This window comes from Onychostruthus taczanowskii, unplaced genomic scaffold (genome assembly GCF_017590055.1).
Source record: "Onychostruthus taczanowskii isolate IOZ18803 unplaced genomic scaffold, ASM1759005v1 scaffold10, whole genome shotgun sequence".
In the NCBI taxonomy this organism is placed as follows: Eukaryota; Metazoa; Chordata; class Aves; order Passeriformes; family Passeridae; genus Onychostruthus; species Onychostruthus taczanowskii.
In genome coordinates this window covers 7,879,772-7,903,364 of record NW_024496526.1, presented here as the reverse complement: position 1 = coordinate 7,903,364, position 23,593 = coordinate 7,879,772, and the positions used below count along the sequence as shown (strand labels likewise).

The following is a 23,593-nucleotide window of genomic DNA, read 5'->3' as shown; positions in this document are numbered from 1 at the left end:
ACTTCCTGCAATTAAATTAAGATCTGCCTGGGCAGTCACACAAAAATTGAGACTATACATGTGAAGGTGAAATAGAGCTGCCTCAGTAGAATGCCTGTTTTCACTGTGGAGCTGACCTGGCTTGACCTAGTGTACATGAGGCACTTTTCCTGAAGTTCTCCTTGTCAGATTGGTGTCTAATGCTGGGGAATTTGTTAGCAGTGGACAGCTGAGCTACCTTATAAATGTATTTGGTAGGTATACAGGCTCTCGGGCCTTCCATGGAGTTGCTGTCTGTGACAGTGACAAAAGAGCAATTACTTGATGTAAATAACTTGCAAACAGGGTAAGTCATTAATTAGGCAGACAGTTCTGAAGGCAAAAGCAAACACCCCTTTGGCTGCAGATGCTTCCAGTGAGACTGTCAGGGAGGAATTTGGTCTGCTGACTGCAAAGTGGTCTGCTATGAACCCAGACATCTATTTTGTGTCTGACCCCTGCACTCTTCTGGAGCTTTCTCCTGAGGAGGGGAAGTAGAGAGGGAGGTAGGAGGATGCAGTTCTCTTCTCTCTAGAATACAACAATAAGACTCATGGGATGGTCGGAAGCTGTGCCAGGGGAAGTTCTGGCTGGACATCAGGAATCATCTATTGAGAGGGTGGTCAAACACTGGAACAGGCTTCTTAGAGAGGTGATCAATGCCCCAAGCCTGTCAGGGTTTAAGGGGTATATGGACATTCTCCCTAACAACAGGCTTTAACTTTTGGTCTGCTCTGAACTGGTGGACTAGATAATCCTTGTAGACCCCATTCACCTGAGACAGTCTATTCTATTCTGACTGTTCACCCACATCACAATTCTTTCTGGTGCAGCCTTTTGATAGTGGGATTTCTGGGGTGCCATCTCAGTTGCACAGAATCATAGAATATGCTGAGTTGGAAGGAACCCATCAGGATCATTGACCCCAGCTCCTGGACCTACACAGGACACCCCAAGAATCCCACCATGTGCTTGAGAGCCTTGTCCAAAGGCTCTCAGGCTTGGTGCTGTGACCTCCCTGGAGAGCCTCTTCCACTGCTCCACTGGAACAAATCTGTTTGTTGCAGAACAAACTGAGCTGGCAAAAGAGGTTAAAATGCTGACCTGGTGGTATCCCATACAGAGGAAAGACCCTGAAAAAAAGGAGCATACATGGAGCTGCAGGATAGGGCTGGAAGCCTAGCCCAGAGTAAAATAAAGACTTCCAGACAAGATAAAGTGGGACTTGGTCTCCTTTGTATATCCCTAACCACCCTGACTGGTACAGACTTAGGGCATTGTCAGTCTTAGGTTAACAGTTTTTCCATGTCATGCAAGTGCAGCATGCAGACTATAACTTGTTCCAGCTCTTAAATCATACCTTCCATTAAAAAAAAAAAAAAAACCAGATTATAACTGAAAAAAAAAAAAGATGGAAGGTAAATGTGTAAATAGCACTGCTAGGTCATTGAACACCTAGGTCTCATGACCTAAGTTTGCAAAATAGCATACTAACCTGAGAACTTTAATAAAGCAGAAATGTTCCTAGATGTCTCGGGAACATAAAGGTCTGATACGTTTTTATGCTATTATAAATCAAGTATTGAATTTTCGAAAAACTCATAGAAAATGTTATGCCTCAGGCTTGAGGCAGACACTTTGCAGAAAGACAAATATGTGTCTTCATATCAATTTTTTGCCTTATTAAATCTCTTAACTTTACAGATAGTACTGTTAGCTTAAGATTTAGTAATGGCTGGATTTGTTTACACCAAAAACATTTGAGGATGTGAAACTCTTCTAGAGCTTGAGATCTGCGTGTGAACCCAAGTCTTATTTTGAGAGGTTTTAGTGGAATCTGGTGCTTCTCTCTCTGAGCTCCTGCTCACACAGAGCTTTGTGAGTTAAGTATTCTCCTCAGCTCAGTTGAGTTATTGGCCTGTGAGCCAGAATGATATTTAAACACCATAAATGGTAAATGTTGCCGAGGCAGCCCTTCCGCGCGGCTCGGAGCAGGCATTAGCTGGCAGTCAACCTCACAATGCTGGCAAACAGATTCCTCCAGTATAATTAAACCTCTTGTAAGACTAAACACTGCGAGGTTTTGCACTGTTCTGAACATTAGGCAGCAAACTCTTTATTCTTTGCGTGTCCTTGACTTGTGACCAGTTGTAACCCTGGCCTTGGCCACTGATTTGCTGCACTGGAGCTGTGTGTAAATGCCATGCTGAAGCTGACCCAGCTTGAGCTGGGGGCTGGAAAGGCCAGTCTCCAGAAGTTCCTTCTAAACTCAATTATTGTGTGATTCTGTGCAGTGCTCAGCATGCTGAAGTCCTGATATTTCAACAGGAGATGTCAGCATTCTGCAGCTCACATGAAAATGCCTTCAGTACATCAGGGTAGGCAAATGAACTCGAAAATTTTCTAGGCTAGATGATGTCCATAAAATGTTAACTGGTTTGACTACAGCCCAGGTAAAATCCAGATCTGGTCTTTGGAAACCTTAAAGTTTGCATCCTCATATAGATATTCTTCAGTTTCAGCAGCAAATCTGGGAGTGGCACAGTGCAATTATTGATTCTTTTTTTCCTTCTCTCAAGGATATAGATTTATCTCTGTCTTTTACCTTAGAATATAAATAGTTGGTTGCATAATTGCCATTGAACTGGTACAGGTGTATTGTGCAATTGACTTGTACTAGGTTAATGGTTCAGTACAGTATGAATTTTCCCCTTTTCTATTAGGTATGCACCTTCAGCTCAATAATTCACCATTGCTTATCAATATAAATATGTTTACAAATATGCTGAAGTCCTAAGTCCTGATCCAGGTCAAGGCTTTACAAAATTCAAGTTTATTTTGGTTTAGACCCACAGCTAACATTGAGACTCCTCTTGCAATAACTTCCAGTCTGCAGATATGCAGAGGTTAAATTTATGTAAGGAGTCTTTAAAACCTGGATTGAGAAAATTCAGATAAAAGGAGAGCATTTTTATCACCCTAAATTTCTAATAATGCAGGTTAATAAATAATCCATATTTGTATATAGTAACTGTAGATAGGTTATCTTAGTATTGATTACGCAAATCACGGAGGACAGAATAACAGATTGGTAGAAATAGTTTTACATCATAGGGAGTATATCTTTTCCCATTGCCATCTGAATATGCCGAGAATTTGTATTTTTCCTAAGAAACCGAAAGAATTTAAATTCTCCTTAATCTCTATGGATTTAATGCAGTAAGTGGCTTTTTTAAACATAGATTTGAGTGCTTATTAGAGTGCCTTTCTAATAAAAAATGAACCCTCAGGGGTAAGGGAATGTGGTGGGAAAAGCCTATATTCCTTTTGCTTTGTTGAAAATATATGTGGGTATAAAAAGTACCATTTACATGCTTTGCTTACTATTTCTGGTCTCCAGGCAGTGTTTCCCACTGAGCTGTGCATCTTATTACTTGCTGTTTCCCAACATTCATGCATATTAAAGCCTGAGGAAAGGCAAAAACCAGGAAACTTATAAGTGGGGTCATTGTGATGGACTTTTAAATCTGTGACCCTGTGTAACACCTTATCAAAAACCTGTTGAAATGACAGAGAGATCACTGTCCATTAGAAAGGCTCCAGCTGGGCTTACACATTGTGCCAGGCTCTGTGCAAAAATTGTTCTCTGTGAGATGCCTTTCAGAAAATCATAGCTCTCCTCCAATATCTTACACTATTTGACCTGCATGAAACCAACAGCTGTGGTTATAAAATGGTGGCAGCTTTTGTAAGCTACCATAAAGTAAACTAGACACAAGGTCTGAAAATAAGTCATTGAAATGTACCTGTGTTTTATCGAGCCCATCTGTAGGAGCAGTAGGTAGGGCTCTCTGATGTCCCCCGTGAACTGCCTTGGCATGATGGGGTGGGGGGAGGGAATTGAGTCACCAGCAGAAGCTGATTGAGGAGGGGAAAGAGACAGAGAGAATTAACTGACAGAGAAAGTTTTAGTTACGGTGTGTTGACTCTTACATTCTTTGTTTTCATTCTTAGAGATGAACCAACCCCTACGTGAGAGCAGTAAGAATTAAGAGTGATGAGGGAGCTATTAAATGGCTGTAGGCGATTAGAGAGCATTAACATAATAGACAGAGATCAGATCTCTTTTTTCACATCCAGTTGAATAAGCTTGAGGATGCATAGATACATAATGAAGTCATGCCTTTATGCTAATGTCAAACAAAATTTTCCTTAGGTTCCAGATTTCCTTTCTGATGCCAGATGTGCTGTATTTTTATTGTCCATAGTTTTGGCAGCAGAAGGACCCTGCAGTGTTACGAAAGAGGGTGTTTCAGCCAGAAGCACAGTGACTTGCAGTATCTCATCTGGGAGCTTTGCCTCTGCCGTCTTCCTTTCCTCCTGTCCTCCTGCTCTGGGCTCTGAAGCCAGCACTCTCTGAGAGCATATGGATTTTGGAAGCCCAGTAGAGTTTATGTGGTCAAAGGGACTTTGGAGGAAGGAGGGAAAGCGAGCATTAATCCTGGCCAGGACTTTCTGTGCATTTTTCTTATTTGTGTCCTGTTTTCATTTCTGCTTCCCTGCTATTTTCCTGGTGCAGGTCACGGATTTTGTTCCTGATGTATGAAACTGGCAAGCATCTAGCAGTGGCCAGGGAATGTGTATTTCTATGGTTATTGCACTTGAAGCCACACTTTTGCAGTTTCTAGTTTTTCATGTATGGCTTTCCTTTAAATATTTTACTATCAAAATAAAGGCAGGTGTTTTCAAAAGGAAGCAAAATCACACAATATCTTTTCAACATAAACAGGAATAGGAGTTATTTGCGTAATCTCAAATGATCAGCATCCCATCTTTTCACTCCAAAATCAATTTTATTGCTGTTTTTCCAAAGACCTGTAAGGCTAAAATTGAAGGAGCCCTTAGGTATGTTATATGTAGAGTACTGCTATTTCATTGTAAAATTGTGAAATGTTCAAGCATTCATCAGACAAACACTGAGTCACTGCATAGTGCTATCATAAATAAACAACTGAAAGCATTTACAAGCTTCGGAAGAATTTGAAAATAGTTAACATTCAGGCTTTGTAATTTGGCCTCTGCATGATTGTACCAGTCCCTTCTGAGAAAATGCAATGATTTTAGACTAAATAACAGTATTAAAATGGACTGTGTTGTCTTGTGTGAAACATCTGTGAGAAACTAAAGTTGTCAGTAAGTAACTTTAATTTTTTTCTAAGTCTAGAAACTTAGAAACTTTCCCCCACATTTTGTGAGACAAAGTTTGACTTTGAGGGACAAAGGGATTTGCTGCAAGGCATTAGAGCAGTGAAGGTGCCTGTGCTGATATTGCTTAGTACAGCAGCTTCTCTGAATAACTATTACAAAACAGAGGGCTATGGGCTATGGTGAACCACAGCAGTTTATTTCTCTAGATGAGTTTCCACCAACTTCTTGGCTATTTTCTGTACAGCATTAGTCACTTCCAAGCAGGTGCTTGGGAAGCCCTAAGGCTGATCAGTGCTTCCATAGCACCAATCCAAATGGGTCTCGCTCAGGTCCCGTATTTCCATTCTCACATGCATCAATGTCTCCCTGCTCAGTGCCAAGAAAAGACCTGCAGTATGAGCCAGTGAAACAAGATTTTGGCTAGAAAAAACTTTGCTAGAGAAGAAGAAAACCTTCCCTTCCAGGCTGCTTCCAAATTTATGTTGAGCTCAAATTACCCCAGTACAAACTTAACTTTTTACCTCCAGGAGGTTCAGTGGGCTTTCTCAGTGAGTTGCTGTCTTTTTTACCTAATCACTAATTTTATGAATTGTGGTTTTCTGGCACTTTCTGTTGCTGTAATACTATTTTGGGTGTGCTTGATATTACTTTGAGAATTTTGAAGGTAGGGATAAGCAAAATAAAAATATTTTCACATGTGGATAGAACATAGGGTTGGAATTTTAAAGGCAAGACGTAAGAAGTCTCAACACAAGCTAAACCAAACAAAAAATGTATCCAAGGGACTGGTAAATATTTATGACTTTTTATGTTTGGTCATGATCACTGTTTGGCTTCAGAAGTGTCTTTGCTCAGGTTTTTAGAGCAGTAGACTTCCTGGTCTACTGTACCATATAGATCACAGTTAAATGGTCTTGTTTCATAGCCTCTGAATGGCTGTGGCTACTGGAAATAACATATCACAAAAACACGTAAGAGTGGATTATTTAATTCTAAATTCCCTCAGCATTTGATTGCACAGCCTCAAAAGAAAAATTTTAAATGCCCTGATCCAGCAGTGTGTTTTGTGATGTATATTGACAACCTGAGGTTTCAGTCTTTCCCATCATCAATCAATTGCCAAAGTGAAGTACAGGAGAGGAGTGTGTGAACTCAAACCTATTGGATATTGACCATCTAACAATCTAAATGGTTTGTAATTACTAACAGAGTTACAAATCCCATGCTGCAATGAGCTCACATTTCTAACTCATCAATCACAGCAATGGCAACTTGTAACATCCCCTGGGGTTTTCAGATTAATTTAGCAGTGATTACAGACACTGAATTTTTAGTTACAAGTTTTTGGGTTGCTTTGCCTTTTTTTTTTTTTTTTTTCACCTGAGCATGTGTACTTGGGGAAAAATGAGTGTGATTTCTCAGTGATACTCTCTGATATCTGTTAATAATGACTTAAATGGATTCTCAGAAGGAGGACAGTTCCATTCCTATGTCTTGTCTTTCTGCTTGGAATACTGGCAAGGCAAAACAGATATATTAGGTGGTTTCAGTTATTTTTGCCTTCTGAGAGCTGAAACAAAGCCACTGTCTCAAAATCCTGTTGAGCCTAAGGTCAGTTAAAGTTTGTCATGAAAATCCCAGTAAGAGACCCCTTTTGTTCTCTTTTTGACTTCGCAGAAAAGAAGAGCAGCAAGAAGGCAGAGAGTGCACAGGCTGCAAAGTTAAACAAGACTTTTGCACCCATCTTCCTTCAGGGCCTGACTGACCTCAAAGTAATGGATGGAAGTCAAGTGATAATGACTGTGGAGGTATCAGGTGTGTAGCTACAGAAAAGTATTACTTAAAAATTTAAATCCTCCTGCCAAGTGTGGGATTTTCCCCATATTTTTAGCAGGTGTCTTTGCATTTGGGAATAATATTTCTAGGAACCAGTTTTTAAAAGCTAGGTTGGTCAAATGTGATCTTCAACAACGGCTGAACATTGTCCATTTTTAATATGTTCAGACCTGTAGAAGTGTTTCTTGATTGGAATGATATAATGATATAAGTTTAATATGGGTAAGTAAGCTTATAAGTTTATTACAAGTCCTCTTGTTGAAGTGGACTTGTAATAGCTTTTGTTGTGAACAAAAAAGATTGAGTTCTTGTCAGCTGGGGTAAAATTAGTGCTACAGAAAGAGCAGTCCTGGTATGAAATTTGGTATCAGAAACTCCTAATAACCATCTTTGTGGTGTCTAGAACTCATTCTCCCTCTCACGTTGTATACATGCTTCCCTTATTCATTTGTATTTTAATCATAATAGTACATACCATTTCACATTACACAGCATTGACAGAGTTAATAATAGAAATTCCTGAATGTTTTGAAGATGAAATTGCAGAATCAGGTGGCAAAAAACCCCAAACTCATTCCTTTTCTTAATTGACATATGGTGGGGTTTTGTGTGTGTCTCAGATTTTTGTTGCTTGCTTATTTTTAGCTAACCCACCTCCTGAAATTATCTGGCTGCATAATGGGAAAGAAATCCAGGAGACAGAAGATTTCCACTTTGAGAAGAAAGGCAATGAGTACAGTCTGTACATCCAGGAGGTGTTTCCTGAAGACACAGGCAAATACACCTGTGAAGCTTGGAATGAAGTAGGAGAAAGTCAAACACAGGCTACATTGACAGTTCAAGGTACAAAGTTCCTCTTCACCTTATAAAATGGTGAAAGAAAATTATTATTCTAATGTGCTGGAGGAAAGTCTATTTAAATACATGAGTGTTTATAAGGTTTGTTGTGAAGGACGCTCAAGTTCTCAGTCTCTGCATCTGAATTAAAAAGGATATTGAGCAGAAGCAGCTTAAAAAAATCTTTTCACTCTGGAACATTATGTTACTATTTCAAAAATGCATTCCTGAGTCCTTTTTCTAGGGACAGTGCAAAACTTCTGCAAAATGCAGCTTTAGGTTATAACTATCAGGTTTAAAAGTAAACCTTTTAATGTTTTTGTTTCTAATTGAAGTCCTTAGTCTTCGAAAAAGCTGTCTAGGAGCTAGGTGTCCTGGCTTTAATGTTAGCATTGTAGTGGTAGCAGGTAAGGAAGACATGATTTCTGCAATCTGAGAACTAGCTGCAAACAATTTGGCTTTGAATCTTCCCCCATGATGTTAACCCCTCAGCAAACACTCATCTACTTACAACTTCCTGTGACTGGGCCCAACTACCTTTGTGACAGAGACTTCTTCTACTATTACTGAATATTGACATTTCTTCATAACCACTACTGAGAATTAGTGGAAGTCACTGTGAGACTTTTATTATTTTAAATGTAGAATATCTTATCTGCCGTGTTTAAGAGAGCTGTTTAGTCTGTTGCCACTGTCTGCTCTGAATTCAGGCCTTCCTCTCTCCTCCAATCCCCCCAGAGATCCGGCCTTGGGGTCAGTCTTCTATATTAAATGCAATTTTATGCAATTGTTAATGATGATTTATTGCATGAGCTCTCAACTGCACAGCAGTCATAGTACTGTTACTTGCCCGTAAAGCTATTCCTACCCCTATTCTCTAAGGACAAATCTCCAAGATTCCTTTTAGGGCAGCTTTAAAGTCCCTTTGTTTTGCTCTTAATATAAGCTTGGATCGAGCCAGTAAAGTGCCAAGTAAATGATTAATTTTAGTATGAACACAAGTTACTTCCAAAATTAAAGTCTGACTTATTTTCCGATTAAAAACTTATACCATGCATGTTCAAAATAACTTTCCTTGCCTGTGATTGCCTTCCCTGAAATTAGTTAGCTTAGTGGTGACATTCAAGCTTGGCATTTTCTTCTGATTTGTAAACTGTGTTTGTAAACTACAGAGCCTCAGGATGGTATTCAGCCCTGGTTCATTAGCAAACCGAGATCAGTGACAGCAGCTCCTGGGCAAAATGTCCTGATATCCTGTGCCATTGCTGGAGATCCTTTCCCCACTGTTCACTGGTTTAAAGATGGAAAGGAAATAATGCCAGGAGCAGCGTGTGAAATCCTGCAAAATGAAGACATCTTCACACTGGTCTTGAGGAATGTGCAGTCTCGTCATGCAGGGCAGTATGAAATTCAGCTCAGGTATGTTGGCTGTGAAAAAGAACTAATTAGTTATATTAGGAAAAAACCACAAATTAGTTATATTTATCCTCAACTTACAATTCCCACTGAAAGACAGAGGTTCCATCCTCTTCAAGTGGAACATTAGAGTATGAAAGGAACAGAATATTTCTGAGGGATAAAAAAAAACCTAATAAAACTCCAAGAGAATAGAGAAAACACAAGAAGAGTCAGAAAAAAGGACAAAGCAGTATGGCTTCTTTTTGTGATCCTGTAAAATGAACCTTTGTGGCAGCAATGTGGCAAGAAATTTCTAGCACGGAAAACCACAATCAATGTCCTGAGTTTTGGAGCTATTGTTTATCATGTTTGGCATCTCTCTAGGTATTTGTAAGGATGCCTCTTTTCATGGGAACAAACTGTCTCTCTTACACAAGATCCATACCTTTAAGGGGAAAAAGTGTTTCCTGGCCATGTTTGAAATGTCTGAATCTTGTAAGTCTCCTTTTGCTGATGTTTCTTTGAAATGAGGCACCTTGATGCATTGGACATCTTGTCATTCCTGCAAAATGTGGAAGAGTTGTTTTGAATTTAATTTTATTTTATTCTGGTAGAATAATTGTGCTTTAAATGAAGAGTTAGATTTGCTATTCCTGACCTTGTAGAAAGTGCCACAGCACTTTCCACCTCCAATGGAAATCATTCTATGCTATTTACTGTGTATGGATGTAGTTGCTTTACTTGGCCAGTGTTTCTGCCTTTCTTTATTAAAATTACTTCATCATCATGGACATTTGAGTCTATTACACTGGAAGAAAATTATTTGGTTTGCTCAACACACTCACTTTTTAGTCCAGGTGTACTAGTCTGAATTGTCCTTTGCCTACTTGAAAATAAAGTACTCATATCTTCTTAATGCTAGAAAGGAGGGAATTTCTTAATAAATCCAAGCAATTTAGCTTGTAAACATTGAGTTTAATTTTTTATAGTTATAGGGGTTTTTTTCCAACCAGTGTGGCCCAAATGATGGATATGTCACTATGTAGATGTCTCCTAGCTGGAAGGTATGTCTTCATGGACTATGACAGGCAGACACAAACTAGCTTCAGTATGTTTTAGTGCTTAAAGTCAAATGAGGCACTGACTCTTCACCAGAAAAGGGCATTTTAGAAAATTATAGCTGTTGAATGTCAAGATTTCCTATAATGTTTTTCTGTACTTAATTTCAAGTCTTATTAATAACATTTATGTAGGTAGAGCTGCATGTGCTATGACCTTCTTGCAAATCAGCTCTTCAGTAGATTTAGGCCCTTTGTAGTCTGCAATAAGCTGTGAACTGGCTCATTTCAGAGCTGGCTCTTTTACAATTGGCCCAGGTCATCTGGGACATTCATAATGCTCTTTTGAGCATGTCATGTCTACAGAAATCCTTGCATTTCTTTTCCTTTGGGGATCAGGGGGGTTTCTACCACTCAGTATCTCTGGCAGGATTAGAAATGCCAGTTCAATTTCCTTCAGGTCACCAACCTCGACAGGAGAGAGCAGAAACTGTGAGAACTCCTACCTTCTGCTGGTACATTTCCACACCTCAGTGTGTGTGCCCTGGGCATGAGCATCTGCTCCTATGATATGCTGGTGGTTTCACTTGAACTGAAAAGAGAATGACATATTTCAGCAAAACTTCAGGGGTGGAAGAATGAAAGAGGACAGAGAGCCAAGAGAGCTTTGTGTAGAGTTTTGTTGGGAATGATGTAGGAAGTTGACCATATTGATCAGGTGTAGTTGGTGATCACTCAGGCCAAATTCAACACTAGAGCCCTTTTTTCAAAGTAGAAGTCTGATATTATCATAACTCTAGAATGTACACTTAGAAAATAAATTATTTCAGACAATTAGTAGATGAGAGGAATTTTGGGGAGGAACGAGAAAAAGTAAATTTGTAGCTAGAAAACAACACAGGAAATTACATGCTAGTTGCAGCTATTCCCTAATCCTTTCACTGCAGAAATAACTGGGGAACCCACAAAGATCAGTGCCTATATGCTGGCTTTTTCTAATCCATAATGAGTAATGCTATGCTGCAATTAGAGCAAAGGGAATGCTGCTTCCTCATTTTACCCTTTTCTCACTTGTAAAATTCCAGTTAATGTTCAGAGAACAGAAAGTCATATGTTTTTAGGCACTGGTTGTGTACCATGAGTAACAGAGATGTAACAGCCTCAGGCATATCCAAGGAGCCAAAGTCAGCTGTGTAACTTCAGGTTTGCAATAGAGTTGCAGTAATCTTCAGCACTACATAGTCTTGATTAAAAAGCTGTTGAACTGGTTGCATTTGTCTTGAATACTTGATTAAGAAGTGTTTATATAGTCAGAAACTGTTTTATCAGCACCTGAGAGGAAGAGAGCTGTGTTTTGTGTCTTTCTCTCAAAAACTTCTACAAACTCCATTAACAAATATGGAATATCTGAGGAAACATAAGTCAGTTCACTAAAGAGTTTACTGAGTTTACAGTAGGCTATTTTTAAACATAATAATTTTCATTTCAAATAAAATGTGCAGCTCCTTTTCACATATTAATTTTAGAAGCAGGTTGCATTGCTGCTCTTAGGGAGTCACTACTTCTCCTACTCTCTTAATTTAGTCCAGGCACAGTTTCCTACTAGTGTTAATTATTTTCCCATTTGGTTCTCCATTATTCTTAACCTCTAAATTCTGTCCTGATACCTCCACAATTCTTCTGTTTTGTTGGCTGCTCACAAATTAAAACTTTGGTCTTAAAAACGTGGGTTTAACAAAAGATCTGTCTGACTCTTGCTGGTTCTTTCTGCTTTAGTTAGAGTGAGCTGATAAGGATGTGGAGCCCACTGTGATCTAGCCATGATTTCTGGTTGGCTTTCCGTCTTACTATCCCTCAGCATTATTTAGAATACGTCTTTGTTTTGCCTTTTACTTTTTGCACACTGCTAAGTCTGGATTTTAGAAGAGTAGTCAATGTAGCCCCTCCTGGTCCTTTTTTTAAACCTATGCAGGCCTACGATTCCTCTACATTTGCATTTTTCATTTTAATTGTCTTAATAATGTTCCATTGAGCCTGTTACGTCTCAAGCTTCGAGGAACAGTGCTGCATAAATATTAAAAGAACAGATTCACCCACTTCTGCAGTTCATCTATTGAAATCTGGATATTTTACAGCCTTCAAAATGCTTAAAATGGAAAATAAAAATCCTTTTCCTTACTCACAAAAACAAAGATGCCTATTTCCTCTCCTATCCTTTGCATCTTTCCAGTGATGTGGGCACTGATATCCTGTTATCCCAATGTGACTTTTCTGTATTCTGTCAGTGTGACATCATAAATGGGAGAACTGGACAAAAACTGGGATATTTGAGCAAAACCTTTATCTTTATAGCAATGCAATCAACATGAGACACCTCAGAAATCATGCTGCAGTTCCTTAAACAAATTATCTGCTTTGTTATCCTTTGTCTTCTTAGACATTAAGTGTTCTTCTCTAGAGTTATGATAATATCATCTTTCATACAAGTTTGGTTAGTATTGATTAGTATTGATTTAGACATTTTGATAATCTGCTTAAAATCAGGGGAAAACATTAATTTTATAAAACAGTGGTACTTTGAACACTCTGCAATTCAGGTTATGTAAAAAGCACTCCTAAGATTACATTTCATTAGGCTAAACAGTAAATACAGCTCTGTCTTTCTGTAAAATTCAGTTTGCAAACTGTGTTTTCTCCTATTAATACACTGCCTATTTTTAGAGAAGAAAGCCATTACTCTTTCTTGTTCCATTCTTCCACCTAGTGCTGCAAAATGCAAATAAAAATATTGTTCTTTCAGGTATAAAAAGCTTTTGACAAACCCCTCAAGTGAGGTAAATCAGTGCATTCTCTTTGAAGGCAGTAGAGCTGTTCTGCTTTATACAGCTAGAGTCGTGATCCAGTAGATTAGTTGCTTTCTTGGGGCTAAAGCTTCATGCAGTCTGGACTGTCTCTCCATTTAATTCACAGAAAAGTTTCAAAACTTCTTTCTGAAGATCTGCAGTTACCTGCACTGAAGCACCAGCTATAATTAGGGGCCAACTTCTTTGCCCCTTTCAGTTCATTCTTGAAAAAAATGTCATTTACTCTGCAATATTTATTTCACACTTGGTAGGCTGGTAGGAAATTTCAGTGCGTCCCCCCAATATAATTACAACTCCTTTTTTTCCTGTTCCTCCAGGGAGTGCTTCCTAGGGACACGCAGACAATAAGTCTCATCTAAGGTTCAGTGAAAATATTTGAGTACGTTCTGCCAAGAAACTAGTATTTCAAGATATTTTGAACATAAAAGCCATTCCAGGGAAAACTGATCCCACAATAGGACACAGAGCTATTTTTAAAATTGCCTCAAGCTTTGCAGCTGGGGTTTTATTTGTTTTTTTGTGGGCTTTTTTATTAATATTCCTTGACATTTTAAAGATAAGTCCTGTGCATGAGCATTCTACAAAATAGTCCTGCAAAAGTCAACACTTCCAGGCACTACTTTACAGCAAAGCTACTAAGCACAGGTTTTATCCATGTCTATCATTATTCCACAATAACAGAGCCACTAAGATCTGTCTGGGTTTTGTTGACAAAATGCCAACACAGAGAACCTTAAGCTGCACAAGTAATGTTGTTATTGCCAAGATTCAAAACAGAAGAGATGTGAAAGACTTGAAGATGTACCCATGTACTTGCAAGGCTCTCTTTTTTCTAACACTCCCTCTGCATCTTTGCCTTGCCTAGATTCTGAAATTGTGTAAATGTAAAAATTATTTACCAAGATTCTGGAATCATTCTTGATTGAAATTGGTATCTAAATCGCTCAATCCTTTTTCATTTTTCTTGGCATGTTTCTCTTTTTCCATCCTGTGATCTCCAAGCTGGGTCGGTGTTTTTAACTTCACCTTTTTAGACTCTGTCACTGGGTTCAGAAGACAAGAGTATGTTCCTGCTCCTAAAATCATCAGTTTTATTTCACTGGGAGCAGGCCTTACCCTGGGAAAGCTACACTTTTGAACAGACACAGACTCAAGTTTTGTATCCAGTATCTGGTTTTCAGCCATTCACTTGATTCAGAAATCATAATTCAGATCAAAAAAACTACCTTGTGAATAATTTTTCCATCTAGGTACTTGTATGTCCCACTGTTGCCATAATTTGTAAGTGCTTCCCAAGGTTTTAAAAATAGAAAGAACAAAATGCTCTCCTACTTTCTTACCCCCTCCTTTATTTTCCAAACCCTGTGAAAAATAGCTTACTTTAGAAGGATTTACTTTGCTTGCCTTATTTGCTTCTTTGCCTATGCAAAGAATTTGCAGAGGGAAAGATGCCTTGCAGAAATGGGTCCTGCAGAAATGCTACCATTCTTCACAGTGGTCAGGACCACATGCAGTATCCCTGAATTCCTCTCCTGGGACAGTGCTGTCTCTGTTACTTCAGCCTCTCCCACTGGTGACACAATTTTTGTGGAGAAATATTTTTGCCAAACAGTCATGACAGAAACTGAGCAGGGCTGCCTCAACATTTAATGTACTCTGCAAATTGTCTATACTTCAGCATGCATGGCTTGTCCTTTGTCAGCTTGGGATTGGTTTGAAGTCCTGAACAGGAGGGCTCTTCAGGTAAACCAGCAGCCTGTCAAAGCCCTGCAGCACTGGTGAATGAGCAGCTCGAGTGTGTCTGCTTTCTTTAAAAACTTTGGAGAAGCAGAGAAAAATCTCATGAGTACCAACAGCAGCAAAAGGGGCCAGTTTGAAATGCATTACATGAAAACAACAGGTTTTCAGCATTGTTGCTACCCTGCCATAATTTTATGCCAATCAGTATGTTGGGAGGAGGTGATGTGCTATTCTTTTTATTTATCTTTCCATTTGTCTTAGCTGCTTTCTATTTCTCTTCTTCCAAATGGAGGCCACACATATCAGTAAGTAAGAATGGCAGGTCTCCAGTGCAGGCCTGAGTTCAATACTCTCTGCATTGACTTGGATCCTCTCCTGCCCTTTGGACAGTTTCTGTTTGGTACTCAGATGTTATATAGTTTTTTGTATTGAAGGAAACGAGGGTTGTAGCTTTCAGTGCTGTCTTCATGGATTGCCTTCAATAGCAGTTTGTAGTGTACATATTCTGACTCACTGGATATCAAAGTGTTAAAAACATTCCTCCAGTTTCTTGTCATTAATGGTCTTAAGATATGTTTCTATCAGCAAGGCCTTTACTTTACAATCCAGATACTTTGATCAAACCTACCAATTTCTTTGTAGTTTTCATGTTAGACTGATCCACTGTTTCTTTTTCTGAAGCAACAGAAATCAAGGGAAATCTATCTGAAAAGGTGATGGCACTAATTGCTCTTATAAAGACAAAGTTTTGTGCTGAATCTGTGATTCTGTTATCTGTGTTAATTATCTTGCCTTCACTGCAAGTTAAATATGGGTGAAATTAGAGGAGTCTTTTCACCCAAACAGTACCATATCTAGGAAAGTTTCTCCATGCTCTATTTAAAAACCAGGCCAGACAATTTATTTATGGCAAGCTAACAGTCCTGAGTCCATGTTTTAAACTTCAGGGCTAAGTGGGCTTGAAGGTGCTCTTATCTAGCAAGTTCAAAGCAGAACACAGCTGGGAAAACCTGCCTCCCCCCAACAGATGTGTTTTGCTCATGTCCAGGAAGTGTTTTCAGTAGCAAAAAATTATTTTTGCTCAAAAAAGATAAATAATCCAGGATTTTCTAGCTAATTTACAAGCTTGTACCTAAACTGGGAAGGACAGACCTGTTTTCACTAATAAAAGGTATTTCTAGTGCTTAATCAGTTCAAGTCTGGTTTTTTAATAGCAGTCAGGGGAGTGGTGGCAATAGTTACACAACTGCTGCCCTGGGGGAGTTAAATTTTGCTTTTGGTATCTCCTGTGTTGAGCAGAGAAGAGCTGTTTGGGGCTGGAAGAATGATATATATCTGCGGGAGGGAGGGAGCTGCAGGGGAGCGGGGAGCACTTTAAATGAATTCTTTAATGGGAGCCCTTTCCAGAAGGCATCCGTGGTATTCCTCTGCAAAAGGAAGAATAAGTACTCAGCACCATATATGGTGACACTTTTATGTTTTTTAATATAAACATGTACAGGCTGGAGCAATCCGTGTAGATGGGTTTTGCTGATTGGTTGGGCCAGAGGGGAGGGAAGGAAATGAGACCCTGTTTTTAATATCTTAACATTAGAAAACTTAAGAGCTTGGGTTTGAATAAATAAACAGTAGGCAGAGTTGGAAAGATTTTCAGCTTTGTAAAATAGCCCTTTCCTCTGTCTTGATTTTCCAGCTTTTGTATTTATTTTCCTTTAGCTTGTTTGTTTGCAGCTGCTTCATTCTGTAAATTGCTTTGATTTTTGTTCAGGGAGTATGTTGTTCCCAGTGCAGACAGCAACAGATCAGTAAAAGCTATTTGAGATAGCTTGGCTCCAAATATATGGGGACCAAATCCACTCAGTCAATCCCCACAATAATGGGCATAGAAAAGGGGAATGCCACACTGGGTATGAGCTGCTTTAGTGCAACACACAACCACAGCTCAGGCAAATTACTGAGGAGAAACCCCAGTTTTTCTGATTTCACTTAAATATTTCAGGAACCAAGTTGGAGAATGCAGCTGCCAGGTGTCTCTGATGCTGCGGGAGAGTTCAGCTTCCACAGCAGAAATGCTCAGAGAGTGAGTATTTTTCCCAGGGACTTGCATGGGTGGGTTCTATTTTTTGCTCCGTTAATTCCCTGCCCTTACAGACCCAGGCTGGCTGCTGTTCAACCTAATCCCCAAATGTGACCTAACAAATTGTTTTCATCATACAAGCTAAGCACATTGTACCAAGGCAGAGTAGAGAAGATCTTTTTTGTTTGTGCCCTTATATGGCTCCTGAAGTCATCATTGATGCAATAAACTAATGGAGTATGCTCCTCTAATCAACCTCCCCTTCTATAAACACATTTTGTTCCTGCTCTGAGATTGTTCCCTGACATTTTTAAACCAGCCCCTTTCCTGGCTCTCTCTTTCTTTTCTTTTTCGGATCATAGTGGGAGGGAATCAGCCAGCTCTGGAGAGCAAAGAGATGGTGGAGATCATGGTAAACTAACATTTGGTAGAACAAGTGGCTTCAAAAAGAACAGCAGCGTAACCAGAGTAGCTGAGGAAGAGCAGGAGGACGTCCGAGGCGTGCTGAAGAGGCGAGTGGAAACTCGGGAGCACACAGAGGAGAGCCTGAGGCAGCAGGAAGCTGAACAACTCGATTTCCGTGATATTTTAGGCAAGAAAGTCAGCACCAAAAGTTTTTCTGAGGAGGAACTGAAAGAAATCCCAGCCGAGCAAATGGACTTCCGAGCAAACCTGCAGCGGCAGGTCAAACCCAAGACCTTGTCAGAGGAGGAGAGGAAAGTCCATGCTCCCCAGCAGGTGGACTTCCGCTCTGTGCTGGCCAAGAAGGGCACCCCAAAAACCCCATTGCCAGAGAAGGCACCACCTCCTAAACCTGCAGTTACAGATTTCAGGTCTGTGCTGGGCTCCAAGAAAAAGCCACCTGCGGAGAATGGCAGCGCTGGCACCCCTGCACCAAATGCTCGTGCCAACTCTGAAGCCCAGAACGCGACCCCCAATTCTCAAGCCCCCGTTGCCAAACCAGCAGTGAAAAAAGAGGAGAAGAATGACAGAAACTGTGAACGTGGGTGTGCAGTGGTGGATGGCGGAATAATTGGGAAAAAAGCTGAAAACAAAGCACCAGCAAGCAAACCACCAGCAAGCAAAGGAACAGCACCCTCCTTTACAGAGAAGCTTCAGGATGCTCAAGTAGCTGATGGTGAAAAATTGGTCTTACAATGTCGGATTTCCTCTGATCCCCCTGCAGCTGTCACCTGGACTCTAGACAGCAAAGCCATCAAATCATCGAAGTCCATTGTCATCTCCCAAGAAGGTAAATTAATTGCATTACAAGCCAGCTGGATGGCACACTGTTATATCTGGCTCTTGATTAATCATATTTAGTTCATTAAAGGTAATGCAATATTTATTTAAGTCCTGTGCCAGTAACTGTTTCCAGATGTAGCTTTCTTGTTATTTCAGTGGAGTACACAAGGAACAGTATTGTTTGACATTTCTTCCAGATTCCCCTTTAACAGCCTGCAGATGTAAATTTTATAAAGTTGAACTTCTTGCATTTTTAAATACTGTTTACATTGCTAACACTGTTTAAGGAGCTGGTACATGATGCTTATTTAAACTAAGCTTTAAGGATTTAGAACATTGAAGGCATAATACTATTATTGCTGGTTTATAAATTCTAATTGAATTCTTCTGTATGTTTAATATTTCAGGCTTTTTATTGCAATAAGAAACACAGAAGCAAAGAGGGGTTGTGTCACAGAAAGAAATTACTACAACTACAAGTTAAGATCAGAGTTGAGAACAGATTTCCAGTGTATTTAAAGCCCCACCACAGATGCTTCTGTTGCCATTACAAGCACTGAAATATTTGCACTCTACTGGCTTGGTGACTTAACTAACTTCAAAACTGTATAGAATGTGGTAGAAGTCTTTAGGGGGAATACTTATTGTTTTCAAACTGAGTGATTCCCTTGTATTTCACATTTTGGATGATCAAACGCACTAGACTGTTTTTTGCATGAAAGTTAATATTGTATCTAGACAAAATATATTTTCCTTGGGACAAAAATAGAAAGGAAGGACAATTGATAGCACAAAAAAACCTTCTTAACTTCATATGTGTTCCATAAAACATTGAGGGAATTATCTGGAGAATTGTATCCTCTGGCACACTGTAACAAAAAAGTTCATGTTCACAGTGAGAATTATAGCTTGAAACAGGGGACTGCACTCTTACTCTTCAATCTTCCTTCATTTAATCCAGGTTGTTTTTAGTCTTACCAAATGAGAACAAACTTAATATGCAGAAGAGTTCAGCACAACCAGTGAATCCTTGTGCAGTGCTCCAAGCAGAGTAACACAGGCATTCTCCTGAAGTGGATGCAGTCAGAAATGGCATTGTCTTCAGGGAGGCTGGGGGTACTTGAGCATTGCATTAAAGAGATACCAAAGCAGATGGAGAAAGGCAGATGGTAGCAGGTGCATTGTGTCTGGCCTGTGTGTGAAGTAGCATAATGTGGTTTTTGAGGGGTTTTTTTTTGTGAGTCCATGTTGATTTTCACCTAAGGGGGCTGTATAGAATAAGGATAAGTGTCATGTACATGAGAAAACATTGACTGGTGGAAATACTATTCTTACAAAAAGTACCGACAGAATCAGTCTGCTGAGGCAGCCTTATGCTGGAAGCAAGATTTCAAGGCTTTTCCTGGAGTTGCTCAGAGTGGAAAGGAAATTATGCATCCCAAAGTTCCATGGCTTTTGTCAAAAGTCCATCAGATAGACAGCACCTCTGTATCAAAGCTTCTGAGCTATGGTGGAGCCTCCTAAAGTCCCAAAGCTTTAGTGTTATGGTGCTGCAGAAAGCTGTTTTCTTCACTGAAATAATCTGAGTAACTGAATATTATAATCCCCCACCTCTTATTCACTCTGTATAATGGTGCTGTGGAATTGCAAATCGAGGGTAGCTGTTTATAGTAAAGTGATCCTGATGTCCAGAAATGCTCAGCCACCTGTGTGAGCAGGGCAGGAGGCTTCTCCCATCCAGTTTGCCTGGGCTGGGTGACACTCCTGCTCACAGCACTCCAGGGTGTCAGGCATTGACAGGGCTTTCCACTGAGGGCAGGATCAAAGCTCAGTCCTGCATAAGGGATCCACTTTTCCAGGACAGCTTCTTGCAGGGGGTGAAGACACTGTCCTTATGTTCCACTTGTACCTGCACTGTTACACTTGAACCATGCTTAGGAGTCAATGTTACCAGTATCTCAAAATTAGGCTTTCTTCTTCACATATTTACAGAGGATCTTGGAAAGAAATATTACACAGGGCTCTAAGTTTTGTCCTTTAATGGAAAGACAAGGAATGAGGATTAGAACTATTTTTTTAAACCTTATTACATACCCTCTGGTACACTGAGAGGGTGCATTGCATGATGGTCAGTTTTGTTTTTTTTTTTCCTGACAGTACCTGCTAGCTTTGGCTCTTGGAGCAGAATGTGTTGCTGCTCTCTCGCTGTAAGATTCTTTCATGCCAAGTGTTAAGTAACTAACTAGGTATGCATGATACTTTTAAGTTCCAGATTTCATAGAGATTCAGTTTTCTCTGTTTCCCTAATTAGGAACACATACTTACTTGAGGGAACCAAGAGAGGAGAAGGAATAACTGGAATAGAGGGCTAGAACTGAGAAACAGCAAATGCATTCAGTATCAGGAAATATTGTTCAATAGGGAAACTGTCTCATAGATAGTGTTTGGAGCAGCTTTAAACATTGAGAGCACCAAGAACACTGGATGCAGTACAGAGCAGGCCAAAGCAAAGTCCCATTTTCCCTCCTTTGCCCCAAACACTGAAAATGCAATACCATCACACCCACAGGTGTACTTCAGCAGCAGTGCCTTTGTCAAAGCTTGGAGCAGCATTTAGTGGGCCCTGAAGGTAGTGCCCTAGAGTCATCCTCACCTGAAAGAAGGTTGGGTCTGTGGGGAAGAAGAGGAATTCACAGCAAACAGACCTAGCTCACTTTAGTGGGTTTAGATCTTGCAAAGACATTTTTTATTTCTTTGGCATGACCTTGCTCCTCCTTGTGTTCAGCAACAAAATCCACTATGGAAGAGGATAGACTAGATCTGTTCTTAGCCATTTCACAAACTGTTTTTGTGGTGTTGTGATGTTTGGTGGTGACTGTGGTGGGTTTTTTTAGATTCACCAGAGGTATTTCACAATAACTTACATGTTCTTAATGAGCTGGATACTGGAAAATTGCCTATCTAGAGCGAAGCATGTCCATCTGCTTCTTAGCCACACTACTAGCCCATCTTAGTATGGAATACTGTCCCACAAACTGGTCAGTGTAAGTAATGCATGAACCCTCAGAATGCTGTGTCATTGTGTTTTGGAAATTGAATTAGAAGAGAGAAAAAAAAGTCAAAAACAGACAAAAGTTTGCTCATCTCCTGATGCCATATATGTTGTGAAGATAAATGCATAAAATTCAGTTTCAGGAACATGTGATTAAACAGTGGCATATTTGGCCAGTAAGGTCAAACTTAGAAATATACTTGTGTGTACTATGTTCACAGGACAGGCAAACTATGTAAAAACTATGTGTAGTCACTCACTGAAAATAACTTTTCTTGGCATATTTTTCCTAGTTGATATTGAGGCCCTTTACCAGTTAGAAACAATGCTGTTCACAGGTGTCCTCTGTGCTTGCAGAGCCTGACTGACACTAAATTGCCCATCCAGTGCAGTTTAGCCATTGGAGTGCAGAAGGGAGAGTGCTATTCCTGCTTCTGTACCTTTGGAGCAGCCTGGGTACAAACACCAGCATCAGAATAGTCTCTGACTGGTAAGGCCTTTGCCAAAAGAAAAGATAAACCCTGCTCCTAAAATGACCTTTATCTTCAGGCGTATTTATGCAGCATTTGGGCTGATTTCTGGTAGTTAATCTAGGGCTTGCAGTGGATTCCATTATTGCAGGGTTAGGGTTAGTTAGAAGTCAGAATCTGGGCAGCATTATCCCGAATGTCACAATCACAGCAATAGCTGATAGATTGTCATGTTCCCTCCATTTTACATTTCAACTATTTTCCCTTTGAAATCATGAACATCAGTACACTTTTTCTTCCATTACTTTTTACACTTCCCCAAATAGTAATCTGTTGGTTGATTGGCATGATTTTTTGGTTAATGTATTATTTTTATGATGAAGTGAGTTCTTGCACTATTTTTCTGATGTGGAATAATTTTATTAATGGTTTGATTTTATATTTTTCTTCTTTTAAACCTGTCAGAGTGCCATTATCTACATTCCTGAGATAGATATTAATGTGCTTTTTGCCCATTAAAGATCAAAATAAGTGGTTTCTAACAATAAAAATAGGGTATTCATAAATTGGAGCATTATACATTCATACAGTATGGGGTAGATGATGGATGGTTAAGAGGCACTTTAATGAGAGGCTTCTTTGCTTGAAGTTATGGGGGGGCTTTTTGTTTGGAAAAAATGTTTTTAAGAAGGCTCTAGCAGACATTGCAGTGAAGTTAGACATATAAGGACAGAGCAGAACAATTTTCCTCACAGGGTGAACACTTTAGAGCAGAACCCATTTTGTTTTACATTTGTATAGCACTAGCCCAGCAGTGCCCTGTGCTGCTGTCCTGCTGTGTGACTCACTCTTGGACAGAAAATCCACTGAGAAAGTTCTTGCATGGTTCCAAAGTCGTTCTATGAGATAGCACTGAAAGGGTTGTACACAGCATCCTTAGTAAACTGGCCAGCTGAGGTGTATGAGTGAATACAAGTCTAAACTCGCACATTTGCCATTTTTAAAGTCAGCTTGCCCAGCTTTTTTTGGATAGATTTAGTACTCTATGACTATATAGATGGAAGAGGAACTCTCTAATATAGACTCAGGTCTATACAGCAGTGATGCTGTAGCTTAGAAAATGCCCTGAGTTTGTATTGCTTTGTCTAAACCAGCATTTTTTCTTCCCAAGTTTCTTGGCAGCATAGAGATTTGGTAATCTTATTAGCAATAATGCCTTAACAACTTCCTTGTGACTTAACTCCTAAATCTTCCTACCAGTCATGTAAGTCTACGTCTGCCATCCTAGCTACGGCTAGCTAGGATCTGCCGTGACTTTTTTGTTTTCTTTTTAAATTAGATTTGAGCAAGAGTTTGGTGTATAATTAACACAACTCTATGCACTGCTGAAAGCAGATGCATTTTGCACCTTACGAAAGCTTCTTCAGAAAGTTAAAGGTTGGGGAGATCATCTGAGCATCAGTTCTGATAATACCATGTTTGTCATAGGCCGCATTTCCCTCTGCACTGTCATTTATGTCTGAATCTGTCCTCTTCCAGAAAATGCATGAAGTGTGGGTTTAAATACAGCAAAGGGAGATATTTCCCATAACCACTGGCAATTTATTGCAAATTCTAGCTATTCTAGTAAGAGTTTTGTTATTAAATCAAGAAACAAAACAATGCCTTATTTCTAACTTGACAGAAAGACTTTGACTCTGTAACCAAGACAGCTTTCTCCTTTTTGTTGAAACTTGACAAGTCAAGCTCTTACTAACTTTCTCTCCATGATGCACTTCATCCAGCCCTTG

At 39.6% G+C, this 23,593-nt stretch overlaps 1 protein-coding gene across 2 annotated transcripts in view; it reads left to right on the top strand.

Moving 5' to 3' along the window:
- The window catches only part of MYLK (myosin light chain kinase), a 196,544-nt gene that overhangs the window by 105,982 nt on the left and 66,969 nt on the right, over positions 1-23,593 (top strand). For both annotated transcript variants that reach the window (XM_041408484.1, XM_041408494.1), the window contains exons 12-16: positions 6,904-7,041; positions 7,708-7,905; positions 9,072-9,318; positions 16,959-17,039; positions 17,399-18,288. In XM_041408484.1, the coding sequence (XP_041264418.1) occupies positions 6,904-7,041; positions 7,708-7,905; positions 9,072-9,318; positions 16,959-17,039; positions 17,399-18,288 (1,554 nt within the window). The remainder of the gene's footprint in view (positions 1-6,903; positions 7,042-7,707; positions 7,906-9,071; positions 9,319-16,958; positions 17,040-17,398; positions 18,289-23,593) is intronic.